General features: G+C 38.9%; 2 protein-coding genes across 5 annotated transcripts in view; one reads left to right on the top strand and one right to left on the bottom strand.

Annotated features, from left to right (window-relative positions):
* WDR26 (WD repeat domain 26) overlaps positions 1–14,338 on the bottom strand; it is a 39,943-nt gene extending 25,605 nt beyond the window's left edge. Inside the window, exons 1-6 of one of the 3 annotated variants that reach the window (XM_039883317.1) lie at positions 13,624–14,338; positions 11,648–11,747; positions 11,443–11,547; positions 5,683–5,819; positions 2,404–2,501; positions 1,183–1,339 (exon numbers count right to left, since the gene is read on the bottom strand). In XM_039883317.1, coding sequence (XP_039739251.1) covers positions 1,183–1,339; positions 2,404–2,501; positions 5,683–5,819; positions 11,443–11,547; positions 11,648–11,747; positions 13,624–14,018 — 992 coding nt within the window. In that variant the 5' untranslated portion in view covers positions 14,019–14,338. The remainder of the gene's footprint in view (positions 1–1,182; positions 1,340–2,403; positions 2,502–5,682; positions 5,820–11,442; positions 11,548–11,647; positions 11,748–13,623) is intronic. The other 2 variants (XM_039883316.1, XM_039883315.1) reach the window with 2 other exon arrangements.
* A 126-nt stretch (positions 14,339–14,464) lies between these two features.
* Positions 14,465–23,607, top strand: part of CNIH3 (cornichon family AMPA receptor auxiliary protein 3) — a 167,076-nt gene continuing 157,933 nt past the window's right edge. The window contains exons 1-2 of one of the 2 annotated variants that reach the window (XM_039883308.1): positions 14,465–14,685; positions 16,460–16,536. In XM_039883308.1, coding sequence (XP_039739242.1) covers positions 14,619–14,685; positions 16,460–16,536 — 144 coding nt within the window. In that variant the 5' untranslated portion in view covers positions 14,465–14,618. The other variant, XM_039883306.1, reaches the window with a different exon arrangement.

Genomic DNA, 23,607 nt, shown 5'->3' with positions numbered 1-23,607 from the left:
TGCATGTATAATTTTGATAGTTATTAAGAGGTTCCTTTTTTTTTTTTTTTTTTTAGGAGCAGAGTCCAAAACTAACTTCTAAAAATATACTCTTCCCCAAGTGCCTACCTTATGTTATTTTTCAAAAAAATAATTGAAACTGCAAAATTAGAGTCTGCGGGAATTGAAACATCTTTCTCTTTCTCTTGGATGCTGAATTACAATTTACTTGAAAATGTAAAACTATGTAAGTTTTAACATTAATTTTATTATTTTAAAATAGTTTTCATCTAGAAGTTGTAATTTGTCCCAGGTATATTTGCCCATTGCTTTTACTCATTTTAAACCCTCAGACTTATATACTTTTGTCTTTCCTATTCATGCTCTTTTCAGTAGTTCTTTGAGGATGTTTGGCAAAAGAAATTGACCACATGTACAGCAGCTGTTCTTATTTGGTTCACCAGATCCAAATCATTTCGTTACTGGAGTTCGAAAGATTTCACAATTTGTTTTTCAGTATCTTATAAATGAAAGCTCTGCTATAATTTTGGAGATTATGAAAATAGTACGGACATTTTACTCAAAATATTCCTAACATCAAAAGTGAAGCCTGACTTCTTACAAGTTAAATTATGTGCATGGGTTAACTATAATAACAAAATCCAAACCAGAAAGTTAATACCTGTTATTCCAACCAATTTTAGTTTAGAGGCTATCTCCTACTGAAAAGCAGAACTATCATTAGGAAAAAAATATTTCCATGATCTTTATGGGCAGAAAATTATCTGGGCCATAGTTAAAATAGATATAACGTCCAGAAAAGAGTTACTAGAGTGATCTCTGGCATCCAAAGACAGCAAACACTTGGGTCACTAGCGTTCTCACACAATATTACGTACAAGTCCTTAAAAAAATGACCAGATACAGAAAATGACCAACCAAACCCATAGACAAGAAAAGGAAAAATAGGCTTTCCAGTTTCAGTTCTCATGGTGTGGTTTACTACATAAACACACATAAATTTCTCTTAATTTTCAACTTCGATAGTCCTAGTTTTAGTCGTGAACAAATGCTAAATCAGACATGAATTGTTTTATAGCCACAGGATAAAACTCTTAAAAAAAAAAAAAACATTTTAATAAAGTCCATACCGAGACTGTAAAATGTCAGCCTACTTCAGAATTTAGGAAGTTGTCCTCTTACCTACTGCAAACATGGTCTATAAGGAGAGACACAGAATCCAGGTTATTATCGAGTTTGGTGTTGTGATAGAGGCACCGATCTCTTTGCAGCTCCACCGCCTGCCGGAGGAGAGTCTGTAAACGCCGTGGGGGGAGCATCACTGACGGCGGTAAATACGCTTTAATAGAAGACAGTTTTAAAAAAAGAAAAATTAAAATAAAAAACAAAACAGTATAAACTTTTATTTAAAAGACATTTGCTCATCTGCTACTGCACGTGCCCTACCCTAATAACACTGTGTCCCTTATGTAGAACAGTCTGGGTGATATAACATGTGGGCTTTAGGAATATCTGTTGCCACTAAAATGGAATGCACTTGAACAGGAAGGCTTTAATTTGTATGTGAACTTTCTAACAAACAAACAAAAACAAATAAAATAAATAAAAAGGCAGTGACAATAAAAAGAACATCTAAAAATGACTGTGTAAGAAAGGGAAATTACGCACCATTAAAAGTGTAAGAAAAATCTCCATTTCACAAAGAGCAAGCCAAAAGGCTGATATAAGTCAAATTCCAGGCCCCACCAAATTGCTTCTAATGCCAAGGATACTGTGCAAAATTCAGGGAATAACTGGTGTTTTGATATTGATACCAATCTATCCTGTTCCTTTAATGCCTTATCCCTCCCCCAAACACATGGTTTTCTGATTGTTAGGATCTCCATTCCCACCTCAACATGAAAACATGAAATATATACAGAACATGATTTAATCAGAGGGGAAAAAAGACAATCTTTTGATGAAAAAGATGTGGCAAAAATAAAACCCTTCTTCTAACTTGGAACTTATAGAACATAGTTGGGGGAAGAGTAAGAAATCTGGGCCTTAATACTGAAATCAACGAAATATTTAAAACGCTCATGGTTTAAAGCTGTGGTTTACATATTTTCCCTCTAACCAAAGCACTTTCAACCCAAGCAAAATCTTAAGGGTAGCATCACTACATAAAACAAATGGAAGGAGAAGTGCTCTGGGACCAGCACCCTTCCACTGACTTCCGAGGTTAGCTTCTCAAGGCTCCATGGCAGAGTTTGAAAGCTCTGGTTTAAGGGGTCTCTTAATGGCTTCGCTGTCCCCTCCTCTAAATACCCACTAAGTAAGACTAGACCCAAGTCTTCCTAACTGTTTCCTAATGTCTAATCTAAGAGAAAACACAGAAACACTAAAAATTAAGACTCTTACTCTGAAGTTTGTCCAATAGTTTGGATCGGGAAGCTGTTCCTTTGCCTTCCCATTCTGCTTTTGCACGCAGGTCTTCTGCATGGCTACACATCAGATACCTATAAATATGACACAGAAAGAACCAAATATCAAACCCTTTTCTCTGGATTAAACATAGTTGAAAACTGCTGATTATACTTGGGATATCTAGTTCTTACTAAGATACATCAAGAAAAAATTTCTAGAGTGGACCCAATTCATTAATACAACCTGGTACCTGGATATAATTACTAAAATATAAAAGAAATAACTAAATATATATTGTTATATATTTTATCTCTTAATAGAATATATTCTTATATTCATTATTATATATCAGTATCTATATGGAGCTCTTATTGCCAGGCTGTTCTAAGCTGTCAACATCTATTACTTCACTTAATGTTCATTACAATCCTGTATGAAGTATGCACTATTATTCTAGTTTGATAAATGAGGAAACCAAGGCACAGAAAGCTTAAGTAACTAGCTTAGGGTTAAGTTAAGAGACAAAGTAGGACTATGAACCCAGGCATTCCAGCTACAGAACCTGCTCTTAACCACTATGCTAACTTAACTGCTTCTCTATAGTAAAACAAAACTCAAAAAAAAAAACCCTTCAAAGATATTTATACTAAGTTAATTAAACAAAAACAACATACCTTTAAGAGTTTATCATTAACGTCACTCAAGAAATGGTATAATTGGATAACCATCCTTGTGTCATCCTGTGAAAGGTATTGCGATCCCAAAGTAGAAAATTTGGGAACTGTTTTATTACTCACTATATGTGCCGAAGGAGGCATAAACGCTAAAGTTCATGGGTTCTGGAGAATACATGAGGGCCCCCTGCTGGAAGTGTGACCCTGACCTGGTTCTGGCTCTTCTCAGAAGAACGGGCTTTAAAAGTAAAAGAAGTGAAGGCATTATTCAAACATGGAGATTAGACCTGGCAAGTAACTCTCCTGCTATTTTGTCTGGTACTCTGTTCTCAGACAAATCTGTTCTTCTCACTTGTAAAAAGGGTAGTAAACAGCATAGTGAGATTTAAATAAGATGGAGTATATTAAATACTTGGTCTACTACCTGATATATACATAGAGCTTAATAGATGATAATATAAGTATCAGAAACCTCTCAGTTAACCTGAGTACCACCTCCTCCCTTTTCTTAACTGCATAAAGCATACTGCATTTAGCATCTATATAACTGCCTTTTACTTATCAGAACTACTTGCTCTCTTGCTATTTAGTATACAGTGTTTTAGCCGATGAGAATTACTCCCCTCCCCCCAATAGAATGAGTAATTAAGATTTACAACACCTTACAAGCTGGATATTGCAAATATCTGCTTTCTAATATAACTTTGGGAGCAAAATTTATCAAAAATTTTATGGAAAATTGTTTACTTTTAAATTTTGCAAATGTGACCTACAAGTGCTTCTGTGCCCTTTTGAAAATATACATTATACCTTAACGTTTTAAATGAATGTCTGTTTATGGCAAGTCACATGGTATAACTGAGAACACTGGACTGAGAAAGAACCCTGAGTTCTGATGCCAACTCTGCATCTTGTCATCTCTGGACCATTTCCTTATGTGAAATATTCAAGGGATAAACTTGATGAAGTTCGGTTCAGGATAAAAACTACATGATTATATTATATATGCGGTTACCAGAGCAGAAAAAATATTCATCAGGTGAATGATACTTAGGTGATACAGCAATCAGACACCTATGTAAGAGGTAACCAGAACAAGGTAATTTGTCAGGTACAAAATTAAGATATCCAGCAGAATTTACTATTTCAAGATGTAGTGGTGAGTAAAGACCAATGACTTGAATCTTAGCTCCCTGATCTATTAACTCTATTTTTGACTGCTTACTTCACTCCTCTGCTATGAGGCTCAGTTTCCTTATCTGCAAAAACCCTAATATGAACCCTGTATCTTTTTGGGTCTATCTTTTTGTATTTGAAAACTCATTGTGTGAGATACTGTTCTTGATGCTGGGCCATATCATATAGTGAAAAATGCTATTAAGAAAAAAAGTCAAAAACAAAGTGATGTGACAGAGAATGCCTGTTGGGTGGTCTCAGAAAAGGATATTTGGGCTGGGACCTGAGCAACTAGTAGCCAGCTTAGGGAAAAGGAGTTTAAGATAAAAGGGACAGGCAGTACAAATGCCTTAGCATTAGTGTTGCTAGAGAGTAACGAATAAGGGAAAGGATCAGGGCCCTTGTGGACTGGAGCAGAGACTTTGGATTTTAAGTGTGCTGGAAAGCCAGCGGAAAGTTTTAAGAAAGGGAGAGAAACAGCTAATATATGGTTTACTTATATATTTCTGTGGCTGTGTGAAATGTGCTTTGTTAAGAGAAGGAGAGGTGTTTATGGCTTAACTAGGGTAGAAATCGTAGAGACGGAGAGAAATGAACAAATCTGGGATGTTTTGGAGTTAGGCCAATACATGTCAAAGTTAAAAGACTTAAAAATGTTTTTTGTCTGAACAAGTGGGTAAAAGGTCCTTCCATTTACTGAGATGAGCAAAACTAGAGGAGGAACAGGTCTGTGGTGGTGGAGAGGTAACTGGAATCAAGAATTTTATTTTGAAAATATAACTATGAGGCACTGATTAGATACCAAATGGAGAATGTCAAGTCGGCTATTAGACATACATTGAGAGTTCAGATGAGAGGGTACATTTAAGAGCCACTGGCACAGAGACGGTACATGAAGGCACGATACAGAATGAGATTGCCTAGGAAAAGCGTGTAGACAGAATAGAAGGGAGGTCCAGAACCAAGCCTTTTCGCACTAAGACTTTTAAAGGATTAACATGCAAATAAAATGAGACTGTATATGAAATGCTTATCAAGAACCTGGTACATGATAAGTATACATAAAAAAGTTTGGATGCATCAATACTGAACACTTCACTGCTTATTGTTTTTATAGAAGATTTCGCCATAGGGTTTTCTGGCACAGGGTTTTTAGAGATTATGAGATGGCCTTTTATTGTCAATATATATTTCTTCTTCCTTTCACCCATCTAAATATCTCTCTATTCTAAATTTAAAAGCTTCCTAGAATGACAAAAAAAGTTTGTACACGTATGTGTGTTTATCCAGACAAATATCATCTAAGAATTTAGCAATATTCAGATCTTAGGAAAATGTTAAAAAAACATAACTTTGGAATAGAAACCTTGATAAAAGTAACAACTCTGCCATCAGCCTGGAGTCTAAGAAATTGCTTCCTTACCCACTAAGAACATGAATGCGCTCTGTATTGTATTTCAGTGGCGTCAATTCACAGCGTAGAACCTGAAGTGCCTCCAGGACCTTGCCATCCTCCAGGTATTCCAGGTACTTCTGCTGCAGCAGCAAAAACTTCATCCTCTGACATGACAGAAAGCAGCAGTCAGGGGAAAAAAGTTGATGGAAGGTTCAGAAAATGTTTGTGCCTAAACGGAACAGTAGAAACCATTCTACTATGCCCTTCGACAATAACTTTTTATAAAGCTTTAATATGACTCAAAATTATTTGGTTTAATAGAGTTGTCGTAGATTAAATACAACTTTGCTCAATTCCACGTCTTAATAAAACTGTTTTAAACAAGTAATTTCAAATTATATAAGATCATTAATGACTAAGGCATCGAAATAGGGAAAAATGAATTCTGTCCTCAAAACATTCACCTAGAATTTTATTTCTTGTATGAAAATCTAAAACTATTCCAAGTAGATTCTAGATTTACTTTTTTAAAAAAGCCTGACTTTTATAACAAGGCACTAGGGGGTTTTATGCAACAGGTCTTGAAAAATATTGCAGAAAATCCAGTTAATGGAGGAATTATTTAAAAGCTGCAATGTGAAAGACTAAGTGGACCAGAAAGCAGAACTAGAGCCATGAGATGTTTTGAGTGTCAGATTCTGGCCTATCAAAAATAAGATTTGAGATTTTGCTTCCTGGCATACATATGCTATCATTTTTGGTTCAAATGAACTCTTTATAAAATTCTAAAGAAAAAAAAAGAAGAGCTGTCCAGCAAATGGACTACAGGTTGGGGCGCAAAGCTGTGAGTGTCCTGTACTAAAGTGGACAAGCCTAAGCCTGACGGACTCATTCTCTAGGAGGGAATAAAGGGATGCCTACAATAGAAGGTTTGTGTTTGTGGATGGGTGACAATCTTCTCACTGGTGCATTTAAACTGTGAAGCACAATTATTATCAGCTCTTTCTCCCTCAAAGGATAAATCATTTCCAGCTTACTATGAAGCACTTTTACATTGTTTTTTTTTCTTTTTCTGAAATGTGTTTGGTTTTAATACTTTTTAATGTTCTGTTACTCTATTACTTTACTTTTCACTTGAAAGTGATCACCATAATCCTAGCAGCTTTTTACTAGAGAAAAGATATATATATGAATATCGAACTTGGAATTTCTTTTAAACTTTAAGCCTAATTAAGGACCACTGCTTGGGGGTACTCTTTCATCGCATTTGCTACTTGTGGTGTTTGAGCAAGCCAACTGATGGAGGTAGAAGAGTTAAGTAGACATAAAATGTTAGTCATGTTTAGACACTCCAAGAAACATAGTGGGAAAAATCTCAAATCTACTTACTTTAAAAAACAGTTAATGCTTACTTTAAAAACAATGAAAATATACTGCTCTCAAAAAATGATGTGGAGAAATTATCATTTGTTTACAGAATTAAAGAGAATAATTAACTGCTCTATAAAGTTTTCTACTGGGGAGTATTTAGAAGATATAACCTATAAGCTTATAAAAATGATTTCTAGAGAAAATAAAAATAAACTCTCTCACATCTATTAGGCATACATTTAAATGCATCTTTTGTAAGATTCATTGCTTACGTCTGGTAATAATCTCATCTTAAACCTATAGCTAAAGGATAGAAAAAATTTCATACTATGAGATAAGCTCCTATAACTCCAGAAAAATTACACTTACCAAATTTTACACTTTAGGTTAGATTGACTAAATGAATGTTTCAGAAATAGATTAGTTACCAAAATGCCCTAAAAAGTATGCTGCTGTACATGTAACTTTACTTTTATATGTCAAATAAAAAAGTACTTTGAAGTCTATCAGGTGACAAAAACCAAAAGCAAAAGACTAAATAAAACAAAACAATCTAAAAATCAAAGGATTTTATATTTGAAGTTAATTCTGGATATTCTCACCATTTTATCTTCTGAAAAAAACTTCAACTCTTTATGAAATGAAGAGTTCATGTATTTCCATTTATCCATAAACTGTTAAAAGTTTCATTTCACATACTGTTTTTGATTCAAACCTGAGAATCATATTTAGTTACAGAACTTTTTCATTTAAATGCCACATAGAACTGGCCAGAATGTACATTTCAGTTTTTCACTAAATTTCCTTAGCAATTGGGAATTTGGGGAAAATTGGTTTTTTTTTTTTCTCTTTTTTTCTTTTCCTTTAGTAGTTGTTTTTTAATTCAGGGCAAATCCTCCTTCATTTACTTATTAGGTGTCAATCATTAGATCCTACGCACCCCCCCTCCCCCATTCCAATGTGTGTAGGGACAGTGTCCCAAGCGCTATTTCCCCCTTATTTTCCCACCAAGATCCTGCTAGAACATGTTATTCTCTTTCTACGGGATAGAGGCAGGGCAGGACAGAAGAGGGAGGCAGAGCAAAACTCTGAGAGAAGCCAATATAAACACGTTTTCCTGTATACAGGGAATGCTCTAAAAGCAGTGCAAGAACATTTCTCTATGAGTCATTTTATCCAGATTAAGACAAAGACTATCCTCGAACGGATATCAAATCTTGGTGGTATACATGGCAACTAACATGCTGTGCTGCTGGCCAAGCACAGCTAGAGATTTGACAGAAAATTACAGTCTCCTTAAAATCCGTTCAAGTACTTGATGTACATGATAAGGATGGAGAGCAAAACTATTTTAGTTCCCAAAATTTAAGGCACAAAAATGCAAATATGGTTTCAAGAAAATAAATATCTTTCTTTTGGGGGGTTAAAAATGTTGTTAATTATTTACTAAAAAAATTTTTTAAAATCGGGCAAAACTGAAGTTTGCTGAAGTGGGGACAGGGCTTCACTAACATTTTTTGAAAAAGACCATGAGCTTCTTAAAAAAAGAGAGAAAAAAAAGAAGAGAAAATAAACTATCTTTCCCCAGCTCCTAATTTTTTAGATTATTTCTGGTCTCTGATAATTTTGTAGCATTTTCGGGCATAGCAGTGTTTCTTTCTCTCTTTTACTATCTAACAGAAACTTGAAATTGGTAAGTGACTAGAATAGCTTGAAAGATAGTTTCACAAGGTAAATTCAGCTGTTGCCCCCCCATCCTACCCAATATTTGGATGGCTTTATCCTTTCTTCCCACATAATTACATTGAACTCAGTGTGAAAGAAAAACTCAGAAACTACGATGCACAGGAAGTCTGGTTATCAACAACCGTCTAGCTAACTCGGTAGTGGTTCTGACTAACTCTGGAATAAGGTTATAACCAAGTTATATCAATTAAATCATGACTCAGAGAAAAAGAGAAATGAAATATTTAAAACGTGGCTCTCAAAACTCCTCTCTACTGGACTTTAAAACATATTAGTTATTTTTTGTATATCAAGTTAATATTTGAATACTTAAGTATATTTTTCTTATATTAAAAAATAATCGAACAGTTTTAGACATATAAAAGTTTGCTATGCTACTGATCTCAATACCCACCCCAATTCCCCAGATATGGCTAAGCATAACTGAACCCAAGCTAAAAAATGTTGATTCATGAGCTCAGCTTCCAGAAAATCCAGAGCAAATTTTGCTATTTCTGGTATCATTTGACTGGAAACCATTTTTTTAAAAGGGAGGCTAGAGTGGGGGAAGAGTGGATTGGGTCAATAAAAACATTCAGGTTTAAAAAGTTAAATACAATTTTAGTCTAGACAAAGTCGTCAAATGTGTCTGGGTATACAATTAAAATAATTATGTTAAAAAAACAAATAGTTGTCTTCTAAGGTATTGTTACAAATTTATGCTTACATTAGATTATCCTCTAGAGATGTAGTGGGGGAGAGGAGTAAATCTAAACACAATTAGAAAGGTAAAAAAATGCTGAACTGAATCTTTAAAAGCAATTGATTCATCAATGCTTAAAGTGAGATAAAATTTGAACCCCTTTCTTTGTATAAATACCTAAACAGTTTGATGGCGTGAGGCTCAGCCAGAGATTTAATCTTCATCTTTTATTAGATCCTAGAATGTTCTATAGACTGAACAGGCTGTAAAAAGAAAGGATTCCTCCTTATTATCTACAACTACCTTTCTTCAGTTTACACGTTGCTTCTAATGAAGATTTCTAATGAGATATAGTCATAATCTAAATCCAATACAGAAGTCTCAAATTACTATAAGCAAATTAAAAAAAAAAGGAACTGAACCTATTCAAATTTTTACTACTGAATCACAGATGTCATTTGGGTGAAGCTTAAAAAAGGAAAACAGTCCTCCAAGAAATCACTCCTGTATGTTAAAACAGTCCATCATCTTTACTGTCACCATACAAGCAATGCTAACTTGTCCAATGGGAAAAGAACCCCAATTCTTATTTGGGCCATTTAATTGTCCTTATTTTAGGGTCACCTTCCATTTTGGCACAGCTAACAATTTATGAAAAACTGCTCAATTAAAATATATTGAGGTTTTGTTTTTTTTTAAACCCCAAACACAATGACTGTGGAAAATTTGTAATCCTTTTGAACACAGCTATTTTTTATTTTGTTTTCATTTTCTTTTAAAATTTACTATGATGTTGATTATTCCATGAGTTAATTTATTATCAATCATCTGATTCAATTTTAAGTTAAAAATTTTAGTATTTTAAATATTTACTAAAGATAATACATTAGATCATTAATTTAAATGAATCCATACTTGTTCATGCTTGTATGTACCTTTAATTCACCTGAAGTCCATTCTCTACAATATTATTGTATAAAATTACATTAAGAATTTGAAAACTCTTTTGAAATTGATTTAAAAAAAACCCAAAAATCAAAAACAGGAGACTCTATTAGGTTTATAGACAAAGGCAAAAGATTAATATTTGACCCAATTAAAAAAATCAAAAGGTAACATTCATTAAATACTAATATTTAACAAACAGCTGGTTTCCCTACTTCACTTCCTATTCACCCTCTTTCCCTCCCCCACCAGACAGGAAACTGCTTTTGACAACAAATGAATCAGCTAGAAGTTAAAACAAGTAGCCAGCAGCTGATTCTCCATGGTTTCCAATCACAAGCACTTAGGAAAAAAACTTATCCTCTCCTCTCCCTCACCAACATTTACTGAAGAATTAAAGCCTATCAGTATAAAAGATTCATTAAGATTTACAAAAAAGCCTAACAGGTAAACTACTAAATTGATCTTGTCGGGGAAATAAGGCCTGTAAGCAGAGCCCATCGATCAATTTACATATAAATCCTCTACCAGGGATAAGTTAAAACTTTGACACTGTCAATTCACACAACTGGAATGCAAGAATGGAAAATGGTGAGCACACCAACAAAACTGGTTTGACTTAATAATTATAATTCTCAAATATTAAAAAAAATAAAGTATCGGCTGCTTAAGGCTATACAGATATACACACACCCAAACACATTCTTTACCAGCATTCAGTATTTTAAATAATATAAAAGTATAATTTATCCTTGATTCTGTAAATATAAAACTCCTATTAATAGCGTTGAGAGCTTTGATCTTTCAATATAGGTTTGTAGCTTAACTTATGAATTAGTTTCAATTGACACACTAAACATGACTTTAAAAATACAAAACTCAAACTTTATAACATCATAAACACTCAACCTAGTTTACAAATTTAATTCTATGAAATTTAATTATTTTTAGGCCTTATATTTTATAAGAGGCAGAAGCCTAGAGTTATCAATAACCTACTAAAATAAGCATAAATGTGAAACTAAGAACAAAAGTGTATTTACCACAATTATTCCCAACAACGTTTGAGAGATTTCAAGTGCGCCTCTTACCACAATAGCATGAGGAGAATGCACTAAAGGCTTTAGTTCATTCAGGTCATTTTCTGCCTGCAAAAATTGGTATAAGAGAAAAACAGAAATGTCACAAAATGCACATGAAAAATATAATTTTAGCAGCAGTCACACAGCTCTATATGCCCTACTTTACCTTATCCCAGTCTCCTTCCATGACATGATTTCGGAATTTGGTAGCAGAAGGATGTTCTAAACGACATCCTGACTCTTGCATGAGGAGATCAACAGTCTGGCTGCAGGAGAGATACAGTGTAAAAAAGACCTGACCAACTTTAGGGATTACTCTTCCAAATAAACTAATGTTTATGAAAACAGTTGCAAAAGTTTTTAAGCTAACCTCATGATGAAGGAAAAAGAAATAAATAGCTTTAATGTGCTTGACTAAACAAACTTGATTTTAAACTGTCATCTTCATTTATATCCAGTTGAGTTAAAAACCTTCTTGAAAATCGAATCGAAATAAATTCTTTCCACTTTTGCCATTTAATGCCTCAGAAGTTTAATGAAGTATAGAATTTCTAAAAATATGTTGGAACCAACGCGTTAAATACATGATAAACCAGGATCTACATACTAACCATGTTACATTTCGAAAGATAACGTTAGCTCCATACAAGGTAATAGAGATGACCTGTGTTAGGGAAGAGCCTTATATCCAGATATCATGTTTGCATAGAAATTCTACTAGGTCAGTCTTTAAAATTAAAATAAATCCGGCATCAAAAATCATTCTCTTTCTCTCTATACTAAAAATAGCAAATTTACTATGGTGTAGGCTCCAAACAGTCACGAGTTATCTCCTCCTGCTGCTGTCAGCTTGCTTCTCGTCTCAGTAGTATGCTGTTAGCATTTACAAAACCTGTTTTCCTACGAATCACTTTTCCTTCAGGCAAAAAAGTGAAATAAATCTTCCTATGATATATTTCTCTTTGAGCGCTTAAGAGACTCATGAAATGGAGTTTCTTCCATCAGATATTTTGATATTTAAGAATCTTCCTTTATCTGTTTTACATATGTTTGTTTCAATGCTCTTTCTTATTCAGTCCCATTTATTTTTCAGTTAAATAGTGCAATCATTTGCCTGAGAATCAAAATACTTATGCCACTTAAAAAAAAAAGTGCTCTCCCCTGCCCCCTCCCCAGGACAAGTCTGTAAATCCAAAACTACACATTGGCTAGCCTAAGAGCTTATTTTTAATCTATGCTGTGAAGCTAGACAAACGGACTGTTCCATGTTTTTCCCCTTAGTCTGATCCTGGTTCTGCTTCTCCATCGGACTCCATGGCACTCCCTTCAAACCCACCTTCTACCTCCCTAGTTTTTCTTTGTGTGTACACAAAACGGTGGTTTGGGGCCAAGGTCGTGTTCTACTTCACCCTATTTTAGGTACACAAGGCCATCTAAACTGTATTGGAAAATAAATGATTCACCAGATCAGATGTCCCTTTTTTAGAGGCAATCATCTCGGTATTAAACCGGGATTTCAACCGAGTTAGTAGTAGGCCTCTTGTATATACATAAGGGCCTTTAAATGGCATCGACATGGTATCTTCCTTCATTATTCCCATCAGATTTGTTCAAACATCTCCTTCCAAATGATCCCAGCCCCTTAGTTCCCATAAACACTTGTAGGTGATTGTCTTCCCTGATTGGTAGTTTGCCTGAGTTGTCTGTCATGGCTGGGGGTGGGGAGGTGTCCCACAAAGATGCCTCTGAGATATACTTGAAAAACAAATCCTCCAAGGTTCATTATTTCCACCAGCTCTAATCCACCCCTCCCCCAGCACATACAGAGACACACTCCAGCATCTGTCTTTATTGACAGACAATTAAGCTCTGAAGGTGTGTGGGGAGGGGGAGATCTTTTACTTTCCACTCCCCAACCCCCCAAACCGCCGGTCTCATCTCACGATTTGTCAGACTGACTGATTTTCCCTTATTTCCCTTTCGGTCAGCTCCTCCTCCCGGTTAGGCCAGTTCGAACTGCGTCCTCTGTCCTGGGCACTGCGTGCCCAGCAGTCATTCTCTCGTTGCTCTTTGCAGCCCCCTCCCCGCTGCAGCCCCCGTCCCTCGGTCCGTCCACACCAGCTGCCTGTAAAGGACACTTACTTGAGCCCTAAGCCATTCAAGTGCTGTCCTATTAGCCTAATGACGTCCTCATCCGACTGGGAGAGCCGCTTCTTCTTCTTGAGGCTGCTGCCCAGTTCTGGGGTGGCCAAGGAAGAGGAGGCGGCGGTGGTGGCGGAGGCAGCTGCGACGGTGGCAGAGGCGGCGGCCCCGCCGGGGACCCCGTTATTGACATTCAGGCTGTTGCTATTGTTGCTGGCGGCGGAGGGGGCGGAAGGCAGGAGCCCATTGGCGTGGGCCAGGTCCCCCGCGGACGACGACGAGGGGGACGACTCCCCGTTCTGCGCCGACAGGCAGGCGAGTTCCTGGGTCTGTCCCTGGCCCCCGCCGCCCCCGCCGCCGCCGCCTCCTCCTCCTCCTGCCCCGTTGGCCTGCATGATGCTGCCGCTGACCAGGCTGTGGCCGCTACTTCGGTGGGGGGCGGCAGCGGCGGCGGGAGGGGCAGCAGCCGGGGGGAGTCCCAGCACCACCACCACGGAGGAGGAGGAGGGCGACGAGGACGGAGGGGAGAGGCCTGCGCGGCCCGCCGAAGCCCCGGGCTCTCCTGCTCCCTCCGCCGCCGAGGCTCGGGGTTTCTTCCGCGGGGGCGGGGAGGCTCCGCCGGTGTCCGAGTCGGAGGAGGAGGAAGCGGAGGCCAGAGTTTCCTCGCCGAGAGAGGCCGTGGTGGGAAGCCGGGGGGGCGAGGCGGGGGCCGGGGCGGGGCTGGGGTGAGGGGCCGGGGCGGGGTGAGGAGGGGGGGCGGAGGGAGAGGAGTGATGAGGGGAGAAGGATCCGCCCTTCTCCCGGAGGCAGCGCCTCGGGAGCGCGGCCCGGGGGTCGCGGCGGGGCGGCTGCGGGGGCGCGGGGCCCGCCGCTGGGCTGAGCCCCGGCGGTGGCGGCGGCGGCGGCGGGCGGCAGCGGAGGCAGCTGCCGCCTCTGTCCTCGGTCCGCTCCGCTCCGCTCCCTGGTGTGTTGATTCTTCCCCCAGCTGCTGCCTAATGGAGTCCAGGCGCTCGCGTCACAGGAAATGCCTATACTGCCCTCCTCACTCACTTCCGGTGGCAGGTATGGAACCTATAGGGGGCCTGTCACCCGGCACGTGCGCCGGGGGCGGCCGGGCCGTGAGGGGCGGGAGGCCCGCGGGCCGGCGGGGACCCACCTTGACCCCGACCCGCCCCGACCCGACCCGGAGCCCGGGCCCGGCCTCTCCCCGGCGCCCCGGCCGGGCCGCCTCGCCAGGAGTAAGTTTGTCACCGCCCTCTGAGGCCAGGCGTGCACAGGATGGCCGCGTTCGCGTGCGCGAGTGTGTGTGTGTGTGTGTGTGTGTGTGTGGACACCCATGTGACCTAGAAATGTCCGACGTGCGGAGGGACGGCGCGACCTCCACCCAGGCTGGAGGTGGGGGTCGAGCCGGCGGCGAGGTTCTGCGACCAGAACTTCGAGGCGCTGGGTGGGGGTAGGCCCTGTCCCCCGGCTTCGTGGTAACCAGGACTCAGCCTCCTCGGTTGGCTGTGGAAAAACTCGAATTTCCACAGCCAGGTGCCGCACACGGTGTCGGCCCCGGGGCCATCGCGGGAGCTTCGACATGATGAACAAACGAGAATCTGTGCTCCACCCCGGGAAGGCGAAATGACGGATAAGAGCAACATCTGATGGGGACCAGAAGTCCCTGAAACAAAAACAAGAAAACACCGGGGAGGAGGGGAGGGACTTTGCTGAGGGGGGTCCCCCTCTTTTAGCATTCGCCCAGTACTTCCTTCTCCCTTCCAGCTGACTGTTGAGTCACTGCCCGGTTTAGATCAAGCAGTTGCCTCCAAAACATGCATCCTAATGAAAATTTAGACTCCGCTCGAGGTCCAGCCTTACAATTTTTAGGTGAAATGTGAGGCTTCTGAGTCACAATGACGTACCCATTTATGCACATGGGGAGCTGGGCTGAATCTTGATCATGGTGATTGGTCAACATTACCCCAAATAATTGGTCATGTGTATGTGTTTGGGAGCACCTGATATGTACACACATTTTCTCAGAAATGAAAAAAATCTTTCTCTGAAGTAGTTTTTCTGTGTAGAAAACATAGACTCAACTAATGCTTCTTACATCCCTGAAATTTAAAATATTACTAACTCAGAGTAACTGAGGCCCTGGGAGACAGTCCTTTTTAAATTAAGAAAAAATAATAAAAACGATGCTTATGAGAAATTAGTAAAGAATTTGAGCTCTGTGGACCCTCAGACTGGAGGAAGGGAGAGAAGACCAATCCAGGATCTTCCAGAGAGTTAGCTTTGTAGTTCTCATCTCTTAAGTATGCTTCCAAGTGGTGGTGTAATTGCAAGGTGACTCATTCAATGTTTTTATTCACCTGAGACAGACCTGAGTTCTAGCTAAGATTCATAGGGCACTGTCACTGTATCCCACAGAGCCTGAATTACTAGATAGTCAACACCTTCAGAGGTCTTTTTTTGTATATTAATTTTATACAACCTTATTAAAATTATGCTTATTGTTTATATAAAATTTAATTTTGGCAGAATCATTTATAATAACTTATTAGGCCTATAGCAACATTGGGGACAACTTCTGAGTAAAGTGTATGATTTTCATCAAGGAAACAATCACTTAGGGGTAGCTACGTATAAGACTTACACTTCGTTAACAGAAGTAAAAGGATGAAAGGTGAAAGAAAATGGACCTGATTGCTGTCTAAACTCTCTGTGTATAGCCCAGTTTTTCTATTTTTTATGTGACTTAAGATTGGTCTTACTAAAACTGAATTTATGAAGTTCATATGCACTTTGATCACACCCTCCCACCTTCTCTCCACCCTTCTGATTCCAGTTAGTCTCTCAAGACTCGGCTCATTTGGGACATCGTCAGGGGAGCCTTTCCTGACTTCCAGCCTCCTAGCCCTCATGGTGAGTATTGTTAACGTTCAACTTGCTAAGACTCCTTCTTTAAGTCATCAGAGAGGAACCTCTAGACCCCTTGGCCCAGCTGATTTCCTTTCCCCATTTTTACCCTCCTCCTGGAAAAGACTGAGTTGGATTTAGGAATAAAGGTCGAAGTTGTCTTTTAGGAAAAGGAAATGGACTGTATATTCAGGCATTCAATTCATTTAGTTTTGGGTCTGTACTATTTTAACAGGTCTTTTCTATGACCGAGCCTGTGCTAGGTTCCCAGTGAGATGTAATTTCTTGTCCTAGAGACAGTCAAGCAAATGCTTTCAGGTATGTTGCCCTCTATCAGGGATGTTGGAAAATCAATTACAGTGCAGATAGTTGAACGAATTGACCTCTAAGGATTTTCCAACGGTAAGATGTCTGTGAATGGTGTACATATGAGGCACCCAGCTAGTGTATACTTCTCTGAGGCAGGATCTGTGTATTGTTCATCTAAACCAGTATTTTTCAGATTGTGAGTCGTGACCCATTTGTGAGTCACGAAATCAATGTACTGGTCTATAATTATTATTTCAAAAAACAATGCGAAAAGATGAAAAAACAGATAATCTCCAAGTAAATCACCAAGTAATTATTGTGAAAGTTTTGTGTCAGTGACAGATACATATTTATGCTTTACAATGTGAAATATATTTCTTCCTTTGGCCATTCTCAAAAAAGTTTGAAAGATACTCATTTAGACAGTCCTGACTGACAAAAAGGCAACTCAAGACGTAGGTGTTAGATATCTAAATGACAAATCATTAGTACTGTTCAAGACAGTGTCTTAATTGTAAAATTTAGGAGCTACTAGATTAAAAAAAACTAAGACAGTATGGGTGTTTATAATAAAACTTAAAACCAAATTTTCACAGAAGTGTTTGTAAAACTTCTGTCAAGGTTCAAGTGTGGTATTTCGACCTGGTACTTAGCAACAGCAACATTATTCAATTTATTAAATTTCTGTTAGGAAGAGGTAGTTTTCAGGATCCCAGGTATCCCTAGGGAGAGAGAGATTGATGTTTACACTTCTAGCTTCATTCTTAGCTTTTCTTTGGGGTTCTAAAACTGGCAAGGTGGGCTTGGGAGAATTCAGGAAAGAATACAGTTCTGGAAGTCAGGTTACTTAGCCTGTTGACCTTGGGCAGATCATTTAACTTTGCTGCCCACAGTCATTTCATCTTTTAAGTGGGGATAATGACACCGACCTACCTGCCTCATAGAATTGATATGTGAGTCAGATGAGATAACAAATATTTGAAAAATACTATGTTGAAAGATTTCAAAATGTAATTTAAATCCTCCATCATTTCAAAAAGGATTTGAGGCAACTAAGTGCAAGGATATGAGACAGTTTTTTTATTATTATTTCTGAGCTGTGGACTCCGTAGTCATTTTTTGACCCCAACTCTGTCACTGAACTGTGTTCCTGTGTCTCTCTAGGCAGACAGCTCTGAACATTGTGCTTCATATTGGTCTTCCATGAGCGGGGAGTTACCAATACCTGTGTAATAGGGTGAAGGGCAGTTTCACCTGCTGTTCCATGCATGTCTCTCCAGTGGTTGCTTATTTCCCCTCTTCTGCAAACATTCCTTTCATGCCATGAGCATTCAGTACACTCCTATAAGCGGGGTAGGAGTGTTCACCAGGTGGATCGAAGTGCAGGCAGGACTCCTGTGTTGCCACAGGAGCCTCTACGCTCAGAAGTGAACAGGTAGAGATATTCGCCTCCTCTCACCTGAAAACGGTCCTTTTCTCAGTAGCCATCCCATGCTGTTCCTGGGACCCATTTGGCATAAATCACAGTGTCTCAGGAAATATTCTGAAGGAACTGAAATAAACCAAGGAAACTAGATTGTTCTTTTTCTCATCACACAGCTGGGATAGACTGCTCGGAGTAGCTTGTACTTGCTGCACTGACTTTGATGGTAGGTCACACTGAAAAAGTAAATAAATGTAACCCTCAGCTATGTGCACAAAGATATTCATCGAAGCACTGTGTGTAAGAGCAAACAGAATGTGGTCACCACCGTGTGCTGATACGGAGTAGTATCAAGATGTGCTATTAAGTGGAAAATGCACGTAACAAAACAGCGTGCATAATATTTGGTAAATAAATCGATAGATATGCATACATTTTTCTCTGGTAGGACAAAAACGCATACAGAGTGATCTACTTTTGGGCAGAAGGACCGCAGTGGTGAAGAGGGAGGTTCTTATTTTTCCTATTTGATACTTTTCTCCATCACTCCTTGGCCTTTTGGCTAAGATCAAGTGTAGTATATGTGATACTCTTCCTCAGTGTTTGCATTTTCTAACTATATATATTTTAAGTGTCGACATGTTATTTGAATTTTGCTTTTTTTGTATGAATAAATCTTACGTTTTTAAAGCACTCACGTTTGAGTACACTCAAAAATCATCGAAATATTCATGAGAATTTAATCATAATAAGAAACATACCAGATAAAACAGTGATGTGAATAATTAATTGACATTAAAATATATTTGTTTTTAAAAAATCTCCTGCTTTCCATTACTTGCACCTCCTGTGTCCTCAGACAGCTAACTGCATATAAACACCCCATCTCATTTGGTTAAATTCATCTGGGGAATAAAGGGCAAAAGACATTTCTATTTATTAACTTTGAAAAGTAGATAAATAATTAATAGCCCCTGGAGTCCCTGCATAGCAGATAACAGGCCCTTTGGGCAGTCTTCCTTATTCTCAGTGTCATATATGCCATTCATCCTCCCGGCATTGTGATAAATCATAAGTAACAATGGTAAAACACAACTGTGATTCTTGACAAATTCAAATCGTTATGAGAAAATGTTTTCTGAATATGTATACATAGCCTATGTAGAAGAAATGGTCTAATGGCTAGACTTTGAAAAATTTGCAAGACTGTAGTAGGTAACTATTCAAAAAGTTTAAAAAACTGTTGAGAGGATTCTTGGGTTTTTTCAGTTCATTATTTTCATTTTAAAATTATGCTCTTTACTAAATAATACTAAATGTGTATGCAAATGTGAAACATTATAATAGCCTAAATTAAAAACAAAGTTGGTTGCATGAGCCAAGTGCCAGTCATTCACAGCAAAAGAGCAAACAGTGGCTCTTAGCTTCCTTCTGTGGCTTGCGGAGCCGAGCTTGGCTAAATCAGGACTGACAGTTTTAGAGATTTGCCGGTTCCTTTACTACTAACGGGGTTTGTATCTTCACACCTAAGAGCAGCCTTCCTCTATATATTTCTGAAATATAAGGATGTCTGCTTTCCCACTATACCTCTGACCCCTTATCTCAGCATATCTTTGTCTCTATCCCCAAATTATTGACAAATATTAAGGAAATAGATAGACATAGATGTGTTGGGAGGTTTAGCCACAGAGTTTCAACAACACTGTTCTTTTCCTTTCGTTTCCAAGCATCCACTCTTTCCATTCTTACCTTTTCTTTCTGGCGGTGGCGCATGTCCATGACGGGGCTTTCGTAACAATAAAGTAATACTATGAACGAACCCTCACCAGGCATTGTTTTTGAACTTTGTCTTTTTTTGTGTGTATGTGAAATCTTGGGCCCTCACTTTTGAAGCCCTCATTGCTTCATCAGCCTAATTAGTAGTGGATAAGTGAGTCCATGCAGGACAGTAAAAAGTTTTTCTTCCTCTAGAGGCTACCACAGGGAGTGCCTGAAAGCTCCTTATCAAAGATATAGTCCTTTTCTCCAAGAAATCCTTGCTGAAATGCAGCATTTTGCCTTAAAGAGATAACACTGAGCTAGATGTAACCTGGAGATTACAAGTTATGTCTTGAAATGGTGAATGAGAGCCAGAAGGAATGAATGAATTTTCTTTCCCTGTGAACTAGGAAAGCTCAAACCTGGAAGCCTTTGTGGGAGACATAGTAAGTCGGGAGGCCCTGGCCAGGTTGTTTTGCAACCACTTATATCTGATTAATGAGGGTTTCTAAACTGTGTAAGCCCATATTAGCCTAGGGTCCTGGAATAAGAAAAAGGCAGACTTAATTTATATAGGAATTCATACTTGACATTCATACCAGTAGCAGCTCCAGCCAGGTCACCTGGCAAGGGAAGCCACAGATAGCTAAGATGATGCTAGATAGTATAAGTTTAATATCCGGGGATAAGACAGGAAGGGTCAGTTCAGGGGGGCTCTAGGAGCTTCCATTAGGAGTCTACTAGAGGCAGCCAAGCTGCTTAGCGTCCTCACATTGGCATATACCCCAGAGAATATGGGTAAATGATTGCTCTGCCACATCCAGGTCCCTAGGACATGTTTCTTTTTTAACTGCTCTGAGAGGAGGCACACTTCGTCTCCTGTGCTGATCAGTGTGCAGATGTGGTGTGGGTTGCCCTTGTTTCAGATACTGGGCTCGATAATGGAGGAATGGCCAAGATGACTTCTCAAGGGACGTGGAGCCTAAGCCTTCAGTGTTATGGTTTCCGTTGTTAGGAGGGGTAGAAGAGAGGAGTCATAAACAGCTAAAAAACATAAAACTTAGGTTTCGCTCTAGCTTTAAAAAGGTTTTATTATGCAGGGTTTTAAACGTACTCAACGGCGCAGGGACAGTACGGTGATTCCCACGTGCCCGCCATGCGGCTGCAGTGAGCCAGCAGCTCATCTAGTCTTGTTTTCTCCGTCCTCTCACTTCCGATTATTGTGAAGCAAATCCAAGATATTATTTTATTTATAATATATGTATTTACACTTTAATATGTATCCCTAAAAGGTAAGAGCTCTTTTTGAAAACATTGCCATAATATCATCACGATACCTAAAAAACTGACAATCCTTTAATTATCATGAAATATGCAGTCAGTGTTCAAATTCTCCCAACTGTCTCACAAAATCTTTTTAACAGTTGGCTTGTGTGAAGCAAGATCCAGACAAGGTCCACACATCGCATTTAGTCGATATGTTTCTAAAGTCTCTCTCTTTTTTAGGAAACATTTTTATTAAAGTATGATATATAGAGAAGAATGCACAAATCCTTAAGTGTACAAGTCAGTGAATTTTTTCCTGTGAAACCACCACCCATGTCATGAAATAGGGCGTGACCTGGATCCCTGTAGTACCTTATTGTAGTTTTACTTTGCATTTCTCTGATGACTAATAATGTCGATCCCTTTTAAAATACATTTTTGGGGGTATTTGGAAATTCTTTTTTTATGAAGTGCCTTTGCAAGTGTTTTGCTCCTCCCCTTTTTAAAATTATGTTTCTTTTTTCTTACCAATTTGTGGAATTCTTTATATATTCTGGATACCAGTCCTGTGTTGGATATATGGATTGCAAATTTCTTTTCCCACAATGTGGTTTGCTTTCACTCTCTTAATGGTATCTTGGTGAGCAGAAGTTCTTAATGAAACCCAGTTCATCAATTGTTCCCTTTATGGTTTGTGCTTCTCGTGTCCTACTTTAGAAGTCATTCCCTCTCCTTGAGGGCATGAAGATTTTTTCCTCAGTTATCCTCTGGAAGTTCCAGTGTTTTGCCTACACTCCCTCTAGAACTTAATTTTGTGACTGGCGTGTTACAGATAAGGGTCATTTGTTTTTCCGTGCGGATATCCAGGTGATCCAGCACCATTCTGAAAAGACCATCCTTTCCCCTCTGTCCTGCAGTGGTTTCATTATCGTAAATTTGAGGACTGTACACACGGGGGTCTGTTTCTAAACTTTCTTTGTTCTATTGGTCTGTTTGTGTATCTTTGTGCTTCAATTGACAAAAGTTTGTATTAATGCTATACTGACTTAGTTGCTGTCAGTTTTTAAGTTTCGCCATCTGGCGTGTAAATCTTTCAACTCCGTTTTTCTTCTTCAAGATTGTCTTGGCTATTCTTAGCCCTTTGTATTTCATAGAAAAAAGAATAGAATCATCTTGTCAGTTTCTACAAAAAAGTACTGACTGGGCAAAACATTTTGACTAGGCTTGAATAAAATTTGTAGCTCTATTTGGGGAGAACAAATAGCTTTATAATATCGGATCTTTGTGTCTAGGAATATGGCATATTTCTCCATTTACATAGGTGGTCTTAAATTTTTTCTTGGTAATGTGTCTTGATTTTCTAAGTAGGTCTTGCACATCTTTTATTTGACTTATTCCTATGTATTGGGTGTTTTTGATGCTAAATGGTATCATGGTTAAAATTTCATATTCTTCTCCCTGTCGTAATGTGAAGACTATGGAAAGATACTTCATCTTCAAAGATACAGTAAAAGTTTATATCAGAACTATTCTTTGGTATTGAATTTAGCATGTTTTTATAGTTTATACTTGCTTTTAACTTACAAATAATTTAACACTATAGCTGGTCTTTCATTCTTTTAAAGGACCAGATTTAAACTCTCCGTTTGAACTGCCAGCGGCTCTCCCAGTGCCAGCAAGGGCAGTGGTGGTAGGAATCATAGCCTGCATTTATCGAGTGCTTGCTATGTGCTGGTTACTATCCTAAGTACTTTACACTTAATCATCACAACTACCCCATGAGGTGGATTAAATAATATTCTTATTTTAAAGGGTGGAAACTAAGGCACAGAGAGGCTAGATACTTGCCCCAACAGTTTACAAAAGGTAGCGCCAGGATTCACACCCAAGCTGGCAGGCACCAGAGCCCTTGCTCTTAACATTATATAGTCTCTTATGTGGCAACAGCAAGTGGGGGCTAGAGTGTGAGAAAAGGGATAAACTGGGGATCCCCGTAGGGTGGCTGGCCAGATAGCCAACTGTATACTTGCTTTTCAATACCTGTGAGATCCCTTGAGGACTGAGAAATATCTTGGGGTCCAGGTGGAGGCTGCATTAGAAGGGGCCGAGGGCTAAATTAGTAGTTAAGGTCAAGAGAAGTGACACATAGCTCAGGTAATCATAATTTGATCTTTCAATCAGATTTACAAAGTAAAGAAACATTACATTGATTGGTTTTTCAATTTTATCACCTTAAAATTTCCTTGGAGTAAATAGAATCATGACTTCTGGTCTGTTCTTTCTCCGCGGTGACAGGCACATCTATATTTAGACCAATAGTC

Source organism: Pteropus medius, unplaced genomic scaffold (assembly GCF_902729225.1).
Source record: "Pteropus medius unplaced genomic scaffold, Ma_sr-lr_union100, whole genome shotgun sequence".
NCBI classification, from domain to species: Eukaryota; Metazoa; Chordata; class Mammalia; order Chiroptera; family Pteropodidae; genus Pteropus; species Pteropus medius.
Note: the sequence above shows the minus strand (reverse complement) of the source record. Positions and strands in the feature narration are given on the sequence as shown.